The 13,400-nt window shown below is 47.5% G+C and overlaps 1 protein-coding gene across 1 annotated transcript in view; it reads left to right on the top strand.

Annotated features, from left to right (window-relative positions):
• The window catches only part of LGR6 (leucine rich repeat containing G protein-coupled receptor 6), a 160,206-nt gene that overhangs the window by 130,044 nt on the left and 16,762 nt on the right, over positions 1-13,400 (top strand). The window contains exons 7-12 of the mRNA XM_013961972.2: positions 4,287-4,355; positions 5,897-5,968; positions 7,172-7,243; positions 8,431-8,499; positions 9,470-9,541; positions 12,818-12,883. Coding sequence (XP_013817426.2) covers positions 4,287-4,355; positions 5,897-5,968; positions 7,172-7,243; positions 8,431-8,499; positions 9,470-9,541; positions 12,818-12,883 — 420 coding nt within the window. The remainder of the gene's footprint in view (positions 1-4,286; positions 4,356-5,896; positions 5,969-7,171; positions 7,244-8,430; positions 8,500-9,469; positions 9,542-12,817; positions 12,884-13,400) is intronic.

Below are 13,400 nucleotides of genomic sequence, written 5' to 3' on the forward strand. Positions count from 1 at the left end.
CCTATTGTTTTGGCGTGGTGCTGCTGAGTTGAAGATGGTAATGTTATGTTGGCATCCTTCTGCCAGTCTTCGGGCAGACTTTAGAGCTGGGACAGCTCAGACACCAGCAGAACCAGGTCCGGCTCCCCGGGATGAGAGGCTCCCCCACCGCCACAGCAGCCCAGCTGTGCCACAGTAGCCCAGTGTGGATAGTGTCACCTGGCAGCAGGTTTGGCTTTTTGCAACTTTCCCTGTGTTGTACCAAAGATGGAAGTTGTGGGAAAGTGTCAGAGTGTGGAGTTGGGACCAGCAAAGAATTGCCAAAGCTGGTGGTGGGACAGCAAGCAGAAAAGAGTGGTATCTGGGACAGATGTAGCCTTGCTGATCTCAGACATCTGCAAAACGATCTGAGGACTGAATTTCACAAAATGACCAGAAACATCCTGCTCCTGTGGAGCTTGCCACTGCCACAGATACACACAGGCTCCCCCTCGATGAAGGTCAGTGGGCATTTCTCAGTCATTGCTTGGACCAGGGCCTCCCTTGAGCTCTGAGGAAGGAAGAAAAGGTGCAGGGAAGCCATCCATATGTGTGGGCCTGGATTTGGGTTTTGGGGAGGGCTGCCCCACCGAGGGGAAGAGCTTAGGCTTGGGGAACATGTTGGGTGCAGGCTTCTTTCAGCTTCTCTAAACTAGATGAACTCTCTGAAATCGGCAGGGCTTGGCACAGGGCAGCCTTGGAGGCAAGTCAGGGCAGCACGCATGGCACATAGATCAAGAGCAGGCGGCTGCTAGCAACACTTAGGGGAGTTGTTAATGAACACAACTGGGTTTATTTTCCGTGAGGGAGACTCACCTCACTGATAACCAGGAAGCACTGACAGGAGCCAGCAGAGGCCCATCGTCTCTCCCAAACAGATTGGGGTTACTGGCAGCCAGACTGGAGCTGTATGACTACACCTGGTTGCATTTCCACTTTCCAACAAGCCCACTATATGCCAGAAGTCAGAGATGGCTTTTTTACCCAGAGGGATCTGCTGAACACAATGCTCTTTGTATCTGTCTATTACAGAGGGGGAGGGAGGTCCAGAGATGCTGCCAGGGCTTGGAAAAGGTGTGTGTTCATTCAGGAAGAACTGTTCCTGTACATACTTGCACACACACTGAGGTACAAACAACATGTTCATCTGCTGATGAAAGAACAGACTGCCTGGAAGAGAAGCAAGCTGGAAAGGAAATGCATTTTTAGAGAAAGACAGGAACAAATATTACAGCATGTTGAATTATTCCTTGTAAATAGTATTGGTTACAGATCTAAGCTCACTTTTTCTGTTAGTGAATCACAGGTGAGCCAAGTCTCATCTGTATTGGGCAATATTTTCCATCTGTTGGCTGCTCACAAACACGTTGGGTATCGCTGAGGAGAAACTCACCCCCTGGGCCATCACAGAGAGCTTCCCATGGCATCAGTGGCATGACCACGGTGCGCTGTGTCACATGGGGATGGTCTCACACTGTCTGTTCTCCAGGACTGGTCACTTCACATCACACAGTGTTGTACCAGCACCTGCATTTATGTTACAGGAAGTTTTACAAGGGGAAGGAAAACCACACAGCCCCACATACCCAGCCTAGAGCGACCTCTGCAACTTCCTGTTCTGCTGTGGAATCTCATTCTAACCTTGGAAAGAGACTGTAGGGTGACATTTTCAAAGGTATTAAACACTTTACACACAGATAGAGAGAGATTTGGGACTGTCAGACAGCTTAGGTTGTTAATCCCCTCTGATTTTATCCAGTGCAATGATTTGAAGGTTAATTGGATTTGACTGATACTTTCAAAAAGCCCAGTAGTGTCCTATCTGCACTTCTAATCGCTCTTTCTCTTTAAGAATTCACCTCTTTGCCTCTTTGAGCTTTAATTCAGAGACTGTGCACCATAGCAGTCTTCCCTCTCTTCTCCCAGTGCATATATATAATTGTGAAGCACTCAGACATGACAGTGATGGATGCTCGACAGGTACCATAGAGAGAAATTGGCTAAGAACATACAAATAGCAGATAACAAGCTATGTGCGCCTTGCAAATAGTGAGAAGCAGGAGCAGTCACGTGTCAGGTTATTTCTTCCTAGATAGCTCATTTTGGACTCAAGCAGAGAAGACTGGGAAAGATCCCTGATCTGCTCAGATCCATATCAAAACTAAGTGCATCAAAGCAAGCTCTTTTATAAAGGAGGGGAGCTCTCATATCTAATAGATGTGAGCTGGCTGGAGGAGGGGATTTGTCACTTCTGTTTCACTCCTAGGCCTTGGAGATGCACGCGGCAGCTTTTTTGTGCACTGGGAATCTGCCATCACATTGCAGTTTGCGCTAGGCTGGGAGGCAGAGCTTGTGGCCTTGTCCCTGGGCCTTTGATCCTCTCCTGTTGATTGCCAGCACTCAGACTTATTAGACTATTTGGACCCTTTCCAGATCCTTTCACATGAGGTGTATGTACTACAGGAGCAGGATTCATTTGCTCAAATCTACACATACAATGTAGGCATCCAGACTCCCTCTGTAACAGGAGGAGAGAAAAGAGCTTTAGGTGTGGGGAGACAGATCGTGCCATAGCAGGGCTTGCCTCTCCTCCTGGGCTGCAAAGGTAATCCAGTCAACCAGGTCTGATAAGGACTGTTTAAGGGTATACAAGATAAAACCCAACCAGGCCAACTCCATGTCCTAGAGAATATTTACTGGGGAATGACCAGGAAGGGGACAGGGCCAGAAGAAAGATATAAAGTAAATCATACACACATGGAGTCCAGAAAGACCCAAGAGAAGAGCCATTTGGAGAGACTATTTGGGGTTATTTACTGGGTAAATACCCATCGGGGCAAAGTCAAGACAGTGCTGTAGAGACATTTCCATGTACGGACACTGGTAAAGGAGCGGGACGAGGTAATTACCAGAGAGAGGGGGGTCAAGAGAGATCATAACATAATTACCATGCCTGGGCCCAGAGGTTGAGAATTACGAGGTAATTGGGCAGCAGCTCATTGCTGTGTAAATGAATGGTTATTTCTGTTCTGTAAACCACAATCCAGGTTACATAGCAATTACTTTGAGGTCCATTAAGTGTAATTATACAGTAATCTCCAGGAGCCAGTAATTACCCTCATGTTCCAAAGTATCTACCACTTAAAACCCAGAGAGTTTCATGCAAGTAGGAAGCAGTCACATGGTCTTCAGACTTTACTGCCTTCATCTGTGGGATGGACAGGATGGGGTCAAATGGGACCACCGCAGCTGGAATCACCTCGCCAAGGACAGTATTAGACATACTAGATTAGAAGTGTTACACATCCAAAGCTCAGTCAGTCTCCCTGAGCTCCCTCTAGTCATAAACAGGATCATTACCTTCAGAGGGCTGTTCCTTCTAGGTTGTCAGCACTGCCTCACAGCTCAAATAAATCCTTTTCCAGAGGTACTAACCCATCCTTGGAGAAAAAATATAGTCCATGAGGCTCATTCAGGCACAGATGTCTCTTCTGGTTGCCAAGTTAGAGTAGGTAAACCCTGAACTTGTCATTATGACTGACTGTATTAAAGGTATTATATTTTACTTAATTTATTAAATTGCAAATTAAACTTAACACTCAGCAGTGTTAATTCCTCCTCCACATTACTTCCACCTTTCACTCACAATTTCTCAGCCATCAGAGTAAGAGCCTTCCCAGAGTCTGCTCTTCCCACTGGTCCCAGTCACAACATGTCCCACTGGCAGGATAGTCCAGCATCCTGTCCCCAGGATGATTCCCTCTGCTCTGCAAATCCCTGCTCCCCTCTGCACCTCACGGCCAGGGAAGCACAGACACAGCCCTTTTGCAAGGCCCACAGAATTGAAGCTGCTCTTTTGTTTCTTGTTTTTCCCATTTTGGCTCTGGAAAGGCGAGAAAAAGGCCTCAAACCATAGCATCCAGGGGTGAGTCTCTGAGAGAGGGGGACAGGGCACTCTGAAGATGTGAACCAGCAGCACGGTCTGGCTCTGGACACTGAGGGGCTCTGCTGAACAGGTCCAGACAGCAGCAACCCCGCAGCAGCCACGCTTGGGCTGGCTCTCGCCTGACAGTGCTCCCAGCAGGGAATATTCCTGCTGCAGGAATGTGTGAGGGTTTGTTTCCAGGCAGTGGCTGGATCAGTGTGGTAGGAAAAACCTATATCTCCCTTGCTTAACGACCAAGTTTCCATGCCTTCAAAGCACAGATACACTCAGCTGAGTTCCTACAGGATTGTTAATGACTGTTTTTCCCTTCTCTGTCTTTCAGGGATCTAAACTACAATGAGCTGTTGGAATTCCCTGGGGCTATTAGGACTCTGGGTCGACTACAGGAGCTGTGAGATTTTCTGTTTACTCCCTTTTAAAAGCATTCTCCAAAGGAGAGTGACCAATAAAGATCTGCATGTGCTCTGACCTAGGGAGAACACTCAGTCCAAGCCTTCATCTTGTCTTTCTGAGCACTTTCCACCATGTATATAAAAGCAGTTTAAACCCTTGATTTCCCTCTGCTCTAATCACTTCACAATCACCCTTGGCCAGGACAGGCTGAGAGGAGTGGGAGATCCCCGTAAGGCTTGGAGCAGATTCCTCCTCAGCTCTTCATTCTCCGATGGCATCTGATGCCCGCTCAGAGTCCATCTGATCTCCAGCTACTTATAAAGTCCTTTCCCCAGATCAGGTCCATAACCATGGAATAACCTGTGTGATTGCAAGGCCGTGGCTTCTGCAGGTCCCATGCCACCTCATCTGATGTACATAAACTATTTGATCTCCCATAGACAAATTTATAATAGGGAATCCCACAATTTTATAACCACTTTATGGGCTAGCTCTCCTCTAACTGGTTAGCCTAGAGGACACTAAAAATGGGAGACCATCCAAGTTAGCACTGACAAAGGTAGAATCCTGAAGATAGGGTCAAGTCCAGGTGATGTGGATCCACAGTCCCTGTGGTCAGGTGTAACCCTAAGACTGTGTCACACTGGTGATGGGCTGGGATGGAACAAAAGCAGTTGCTTTGATGCTTCTGAGAGGCTGCAGAGAAAATCTGACACTATCTTTTTCTTTTACTGAAAGAATTTCTTTTGTGGGAGATTTCTCAGATCAGATCAGATATTGTCTTTACTCTGACTTTCAAGTTGGGAACAAGATTCGCAATCCACTGTGAAGTGGCTTTTGAAATACACATCGCTAAAGAAGAGGCAAATTTCAAACAGCCATCTGACTAACCACTGAAGCAGACTCTTCTGAGATGAAATAACCTGGTCATCACCCAGAGCCTGCACTTGGTGTTTGACACAGGATCCTGTGCCTGCAGTTCTCTGGCCTTTCTTATACAGGAGATCAGACTGTGGCCACAGAGCTCTCTTCTGCTGTGAAAATTTGCTGGTAGCCATTTTCTCAAACTAAACCAAAAATTTCATGGCTAAATCTACAAATTCTTTAAAGTCAATAGGGCCAATAATTCACTGCAGACTGGACTCTGATTAACAGCCGTGGAGCTATAAATGAAGGGACCATCCACAAAAATTGTAATCCCTGGGTGGTGTAAAATAAGTTTGTTTTGTTTGCTCCAGTTCCCTGGCCTATAAGTGTTAAATCTTGAGTCCATTTGATCCTGGTGAGTTGAGTGGAGTGGCTTATGGAGCACCATGCTATTCAAGCAGTAAATACAGCAGAATGAGAACTTTGTCCTGCCAAACAAGGAGAGACCTTGTTCCTTCGCTGGGCCAATGCTACAGCTAGAACAGAGCATAATCCTTCCCTTTTATCACCTCTGTGTTTTGAAGGCTCTTTGCCTTTAAAAGTGTTGAGGAAAGAAGGTGTGTCCAAGCTTTTCTAATCCATTAATATTAAAATATTTGTTTCTCCCAACAGCGGTTTTCATAACAACAACATCAAAGCTATTCCAGAGAACGCATTTGTTGGGAATCCCCTCCTCCAAACAATGTAAGAAAATTAAAGTGTTTCCTAAATCATTACATCCTCCAGAAAGGGAGGTTTCCTGATGTCTTTGGTTGGGATTCCTGACAGTTGTCACCATGATCACAGTTTGATATTCATGGTATACAGGCTAATGTAAGCTGAAACCAGCTCCCTCTCAAGTATGCTTTAGCTTTTCTGCCATGGATTCTCCTTTCCCCTCAGCTGAATTCTATTGTTGCATCAGGTTGATAACAAAGAAGGAACAATAAAGGGGTAGTCTTCATAGAAATCTTGCTATGCATATCAGAGGGTTTTCTAAGCCCTGGTTGAAGTCTGCATGTACTTTTCCCTAGTTTTTAGAAATGCTGCTAGTTGGTTACAGCAGTGACTACATGGGCTGGGACTGGGAGACAGAAGAGACAATATCACCCCAAACCAGTGTGTGTCTACCCCAAACCCATGGACATGAAGTTCTGCAGAGAGATACACAGACCTGCCAGTGCATTTCCATTCTGACATAGAGACAGCCAGACATTCTAGACAGTTCTTCCCTGCACCAATCATGACAAGTAACAAAAGCTCTGCTTGGCTAGTCTGGGACTTAAGTTATAGAAATACCAACATCTGGAAAGCAATGGGTGAAAATGGTCATTGCTCCAGTCAGAGCAAACCAACCTCATTCCCATCTTCCTCAGATACCATCCTTGGTGTCATACGGGACACGTCCAGAATGCTGATGTCTCCATTGGATCTGCCCATCTACAGTCCTTCACAGTTGGTGAAAGTGATACTTCTAGGAGTTGTTCTAGGAGTTCTAAAGTTGGTTGGATTCTAAGAGAGCTGATTTCTCTCCACTGACTGTGAAAAGTAAGGAAGATACTGGTGCTGTAGATGTGTAAGATTAGACAAGTGTCAAGTGAAGGGTATGTCCTAGCAGGGTCAGAGCCTGTAGCAAGATTAAAAAAGGACTTGCATCTTTCTAGCCTGCCTGGTTCATCAGACCCTTAAAAGGCCATCCCAAAGCAGCAGGATTTGAGATATCATTTGTACCAAAGTTCAGCCAAAATATTGCTGGTGGGAGAGCCTAGGGTTATCTGGAAAAGTAGGATTCTTCACTGGGTAGCCAGCACCTCCTACATAGCTTATTCCTAGATTCTCCAAGGCTTATAATGGCATCTTCTCTGGGATGCACAGCAGAATCTGACCAGTTACTCATTTCCTTTGCAGCCATTTCTATGACAATCCCATCCAGTTTGTTGGACAGTCTGCTTTCCAGTACTTGCCAAAGCTACACACTCTGTAAGTTCATTGAGCAGATCTTCAGAGGTAACACAACCAAGCTCCAAGCCTTGGGAGCTGGAGACCTTAGAGGCCTTCTCCCTTCCCCCTTCCCAGAGCTATTGTGCCAACAGAAGATCATGACGCCGCTCTTCTGGTCAGCCCCCAAAGACAGCAAATGAAGGGGCAGACACTGCAGATGTTTTCTGCTGAGGGACAATAACTTTGAGAAGGAGATTTCAGAGGGGGAAATTTCTTCCTCCTATCCACCCAACTGGCAAGCAGCTGAAGAGTTTTCCAGGGTCTCCATGTCTGCATCAGCATCAGCAAAGACCATGCTCACAAGTGCCACTATATTTGCTATACACTGCTAAAGCTAGCCCTGCACCGTTGTGTAGTGTTCCCCAGGGTCTGCCACAGAAACCATTGTGGCCCAACAGACCGAAGGCATTGAAGGCATCTGCCTTTCTCCAAGAGAAGGAGAAATATAGGAACACTTGTGCCTCGTAACACCACTACCATGGCACAAATAATCTTATTGGGCAGGTAGATCTGTCAGTGCTTCCTTCACATGTATGGCTCTAATCCTGCTCCATGGCCACTACCATGTGGTAGGCATCATCTGGACCAGAACAGCTGCTCCACATTGGCCTAACCTGGCTGGATTTTCAGCTAAACTGTTGGAGCATAGTGCTAGGTATCGAGGCAGAGGTAACCTCAAAATCTCTCTCTTTACAAGCCTCACCCAGCCTCTCTCTGCAGGGACACACAGTCAGGCAAATAAAATAAATCCTCCAAATACATAAGCATTCTTTAGCGCCAATATACAATCTCTGGGAGGCTTGGGTGGGATGCCCCACTTGCATTCCCCATGGCAATTGTTTCTTTTCTTCAATTTAATTTGTGTAGAGAGCATGCCAAGAATGTCAGCTGCTGGGGGCTGGGGCTTGCCAAGTCTTCCTGGATAGAAAGGCCCAACTCTGGTTCACCGCATCTGTGCTGCGTGTGAGAAGTCTGCTCCACCAGCCAGTGAGCAATGGCACACTCATAGGAGTGGCATCTTTGGACGTGGGCCTCCCTTTGCCACATTTGGGCGTACAGAAGCAAATTTGCCAACATGGCATTTGGGAGAAGATGGTCTGGGACCTTGGGCAGCTGCACTCACTTCCAGTTCCTCTGTGCATTTTGTTACCCTTATTTCTCTACAGGTCACTCAATGGTGCAACAGACATCAGAGAATTCCCAGACCTTAAAGGAACCACCAGCCTAGAAGTTTTGTGAGTGGCAAATCTCTCCCTTTTTCCCTGCTATCTGTGCTGTTCCTTTTTCAAGGCAGTCCAGGCTGTTTCAGTGAGGACAACTTTCGCAGTGCTGTGCAGTTTGCTATCTTCAGGTCTACCTCTTCCTGGTCACTCACCTCTCTGCTTCGTTTCACTCCTGTGCCTCCTGAAAGCAGCCTTCTTCTCTGTGAGTTACTTTTTCAGTGATGTTAGAGTGTGCTCCAATCTTTTTTTATTTTTTTTCTTCCCTTCCTTCTGCATCTGTGAAGGAATAAGCCTTTGGGTGCAGTGTTCAGGTCCTTCCCAGGACCAGCACTGGCAGTGCAGTGCAGGGATAGAAACATCTGCTATGTTTGCAACAATTTGCTTCCCTGGCTGAGGGCTCCTGGAGCTGGTCTGGCCCCATCTTTACACTGCCACATCCAGGAGAGGGGGAGCCCTGGAGAATGTGCTGTCTCTGGCCGCGCATGGTTCTCCTCTCCTTGGCACTAGGCCCACAAGCTGCGCCCAAACTGCAGGGCCTGGGAGCATTTCTGAGCTTCCAAGCCCGGGTATGTGCCCTGGCCATGCCATACCATCTCCCCCACCCCCCATACACTGGTTTCTGAGACAGTCGTAGCTCCAGGCAAATCATCAGTCCAGATAATGGGGAATTGAGACAGCAGAGCATGCGGCAGAGGCAGTGCTATCCATGCTAGATATGGCCAGGGACACCAGTGAATTCAGTACTCAGCAATGTCCCAGAATTTGTTAGAGGAACATTCACCTTTTGCCAGGTCCAGCAGCATTGCCCACTCTTACCCAGTCCCCATTTCCAAGTCAGCTTTCATTTCTCTGCAGGTGTTTCACTATCCCATTTGTTGTCTTTCTTGCCACCAGCTGGGGCTGGTAGTTGGACTTGGGGGTAGCAGAGTCTGTGTGCTGGCTCTCAGTAATACCATTTCTTTTCTCTCCTCCACTCCTCTAGGACCTTGACCCGGGCAGGTATCCATTTACTTCCCAGAGGGATGTGCCAGCAGCTGCCCAGCCTCCGAGTCCTGTGAGTAACATGTTTCTCTGTCCTGCCTGGTCTTTGGGAAGATGGCCTCAGAAATTGGGCTTGCTTCTTGTCCAGCCCAGGGAGGGAACCGGCTATGGAAGACCATCCCATAGAGCCAAGGTTCTTGCAACTGCTACCTTTCCCATGCAGAAAACAACACCTTCTTGGGCAGTGTCGTGATCCCTGCATATTCTTGAACTTACTTGTCTCATCCCAGCATAGCCCCAGCATGACACACTGAGCTCAGGACTGTAAGTGATGAGACAAATCCACATTTGCCTCCTCCTTGCACTGCATCACTGGGAGCTGTGTGCCCCGTGCAAAGAAGGTAGAGTGAGTGCAAAGGGCAGTGGGTCAGAATGGCAGCATTTCACAGCTGCTAGGTATATGCTGCACAAAAGGCAGGTGTAAATCATGATTCACAAGCCTTTGCTCCAAGGCTGACTTCCCCCAGTTGGAGCTCCAGGAAGTGCAATCTTCCGGAGGAAGGATCTTGTTGCAAAGCCCAGGAGGGTGCAGGCCTGATCTGATGAAGAGCTGCAAGGTCATACGGCTCCTCAAAAGGTGCAGCAGAGGCAGAACAGGGTTTTGCCCCAAAACTCTAAATCACTTTGGCCATATCTGCTTTGCAAAGCACTGAATAATACTGAGTGGGGTACGTACTTCTTCTTTAACATGGTATGTGATGAAATCAGCCCCCAAAATGATTTCTGCATCTTCTCAGGAAGCACACTCCTCTAAGATCCCCAACTTTGTCTTCAGTTGAAGACTTCCTCTGTAATGAGTCATGAGCCAGATTTATACAAGTTTGCTGCCTCAGGGCAAGCAGGAGGCTTGCCTCTCGTCAGTTAGTCTTTATACAAGCAAGCTGAAAATGAAAACAAGTTTGTTCCAGGAAAGCAACAGGAGTGAATTTTTGATCACAGAAGTTGGAAACAAGAGAAAAACATAAAAATAAAAGAACATAATTAGTAACTTAGCAGATCACAGAACTTTGGCTCCAGCTGTCCCTGTAGGGAAGATCTCTCAGTTTTAGACATCTGGACCAATTCAATGGACATCTTGCCACCAAAATGTAGCCTTTGGAATAGCCAAAGCTGTAGGGTCCTGTAGGCTCTATTTATATTTGCAAGTTATCAGAATGTAAACCTTCACAGCAGAGCCTGCACTTCATCCCTACCCCCTTCCTTGTGGGAGAGTTTTATGGGGACACCCCACCTTGTTCCTTCTTCCTAGTTAATTATACTGACATTAATTGCATTGTTTTCAGAGTCTGAAGACAGGGTACATGGGCCAATGTTTGTGCATGTTTACATCTCTCTTGCCTTCTGAAATGCATTAGCCTTCTCTTTGAAATCCATTGGTCTTCTGTCTCCTCACAGAGATACCAGTTGCCCTCCCTGCTTTCCCCCACTTTGCCAGCCCCTTGGTAGTGCATTAGGATAACATTACAACTCACACACATCCAAACATAGATAATATTATTTACACCACATTTCTGGTCTCCCACTGTCCATATCATGCCACAGGTTTTCTGCAGAGATCTTTCATGGTGGCTGTAAGACAGCAGATTTGGCACTTGGCATCCCCAGGCTCCTCCACACCTGTCTGGTTTTGGCTTTCAATCCACTGACGCACACCACACTGTATTTTCACCCCCCAAATCCTGGACTCTGTCAGGCTGCTCAGGCAGGAGTATGACCCACCACAGGGGTGTGAGTCTAGTGGGCATGCTGTGAAGCTGGCCTGTGCATGGGCACTGAGCCCAGCACACCCAGGGCAGGGCAGTCTTGCCAAGCTCATGCTTGGTGTCAACCTGACATCGTTCTGCTGCTTTGTCCACAGCTTCTGTGGCTTAGGGGACAGATTTGTCTTTCCTCTCAAGCAGAAATAGCTGTGCCTGCCCTGAGCCCTGAGCAGAGCTGGATCCCACCAGAACCTTCGCCCTGATGTGTCCACAGCACAGCATCAGTGACCAGGGCTGTTTTTCATGTACCTACTGGGCTGCATCTGGTTAACTCTGGAGGAGCCAGAAATAATCACTGATGGATAAGTTCTCCCTCTATTATGGTTTAGCTAAGAAATGACCCAGTCAAACTCTGTGGATTAACAGGGGACCAGTGAGAAGTGACAGATCCTATAGCTGTCCCTCTGTACTGGGTGACTGTCTTAAGAGCCAAATACAAAATGTTGTTTGATTGTTTTTTCCCTTCCTCCTCTTGCCCACCATGGAAAACTGGAGGGGGGAGGGTTGGCAGATAAATAAATAAATAAATAAATAAAATTGGCAGAAAGATGGAAAATGAGTTTGGAAAGTCTCCTGAGAGGCCACATACAAAACTTTCCTCTGGGGCACCTTTTCCTTGAAGAGTCATGAATCCAGTCTCTTTTGGTAGGGAAAAGAGCTGATTTTAAGCATTACTCCTCTCTAGGCCCATTTTGGTTTTAATAAGTTCACATCAAAGTTGTGCTAGGAAAGTTTCCCTCTGACTACAAAGTCACTCTACCTTTGACGCTGACACGCCACCAGACTATGAAGTAGTAGGAACAGGAGTTTGCTGGGAATGGTTTTCTGGCTATTGCAGCAATGGCAGCACTTGAAAGAATGAGGACCGGGAATTTTCACATTCTGTAATGTCCTGCACCAATTTCCTGTCTGTGCCACAGCTCCCTTTCCTGGGGAGAAGCCAAGAAAGGCTGAATGGAGAGCAAGCAGTGGACAGTTAGGTTTGCTGCACCACAAAGAAGGCAAGGCAGCTGGCTGGTTGCTCTGATGGCCAAAACCTCCCCAGGCTCTGAAAGCACATCTGCAGCTTTTGTGAGCTCACCCATCCACAAAGGCAGGACAGAAGCTCTGGCGCAAACACCTCTCTGGTTTGCCCACAGAAAAGCAAGGCTGTGCCTGGCAGAAGTTGGCACAGATGCATTTTACAGCTGACCTGGGGCTGGGGAGGAGTGTGGCCTTGAGGAAAAGCCAACCCCCCCCAGTTGTCAAAGCAGCTCCTTCAGTCTGGTGCTTGTGCTGGAGGGAGCCAGGCTGGGGCTGGATTAGTAGGTAAACCACTGAGCAATGGCTGCATAGCACAAAGACGTTCAGAGCAAGAGTCAGGTGTGTGCAGAGCGGAGATCCCCCTGCCTGGGGTCACTGCTCTCCGCAGCTGTGCAAAATGGAGGTCATATCATTCCCCTCTCCAACAATATCTGCTTTTCCAGAGAGGGCTCAGGAGCACTCGCTTTTGATCTCCTAACGTTTCTGTGCTGGTCCTCCCCCTACAGAGAACTGTCTCACAATCAAATCGAAGAGTTGCCCAGTTTCCACCGGTGTCAGCAGCTGGAAGAGCTGTGAGTAAAGAGATCTCTTCGCTTGCGTCTTGGTTGGGGGGAAAGGGGCTGCCTGAGGGGCAGAGACAGTTCCCAAACACAAACCTCACCTAAAGCATCACTGGGTCTTGAGATTAGAAAGATCTGTAGGAGTGAAAAGTCTGATTCAATCACACTGAGCACACTCATGGTGCACACAGGAGGCTCTGGGCCCAGAGGTGAGCTCCTTTCACCAAGCACTGGGAAAGCCAAGCATTATAGCTCACCATCTGGACTGCAAAAGGAACAGAGCTCCATGCTGTATGTGCCCCTGTGCACATATAACAAAAATACATTCCCTGTGCATAAGAGCTTAATGCACTAAAGTCTTCACAGGTCCCAACTGCAGGAAACAGAAATAGGGCAGGAGAGCACTGAGTTTTACTTTACTAACTTGAAGCCCCAGGTATGAGCTAATCAAGGGTGGGGTGTACCTATACCACAAACATTTTCTGCTTCAAGGAGTGGTCCCATGGCAAGGTCTCAGACACAGAGCAGC

Source organism: Apteryx mantelli, chromosome 25 (genome assembly GCF_036417845.1).
Source record: "Apteryx mantelli isolate bAptMan1 chromosome 25, bAptMan1.hap1, whole genome shotgun sequence".
In the NCBI taxonomy this organism is placed as follows: Eukaryota; Metazoa; Chordata; class Aves; order Apterygiformes; family Apterygidae; genus Apteryx; species Apteryx mantelli.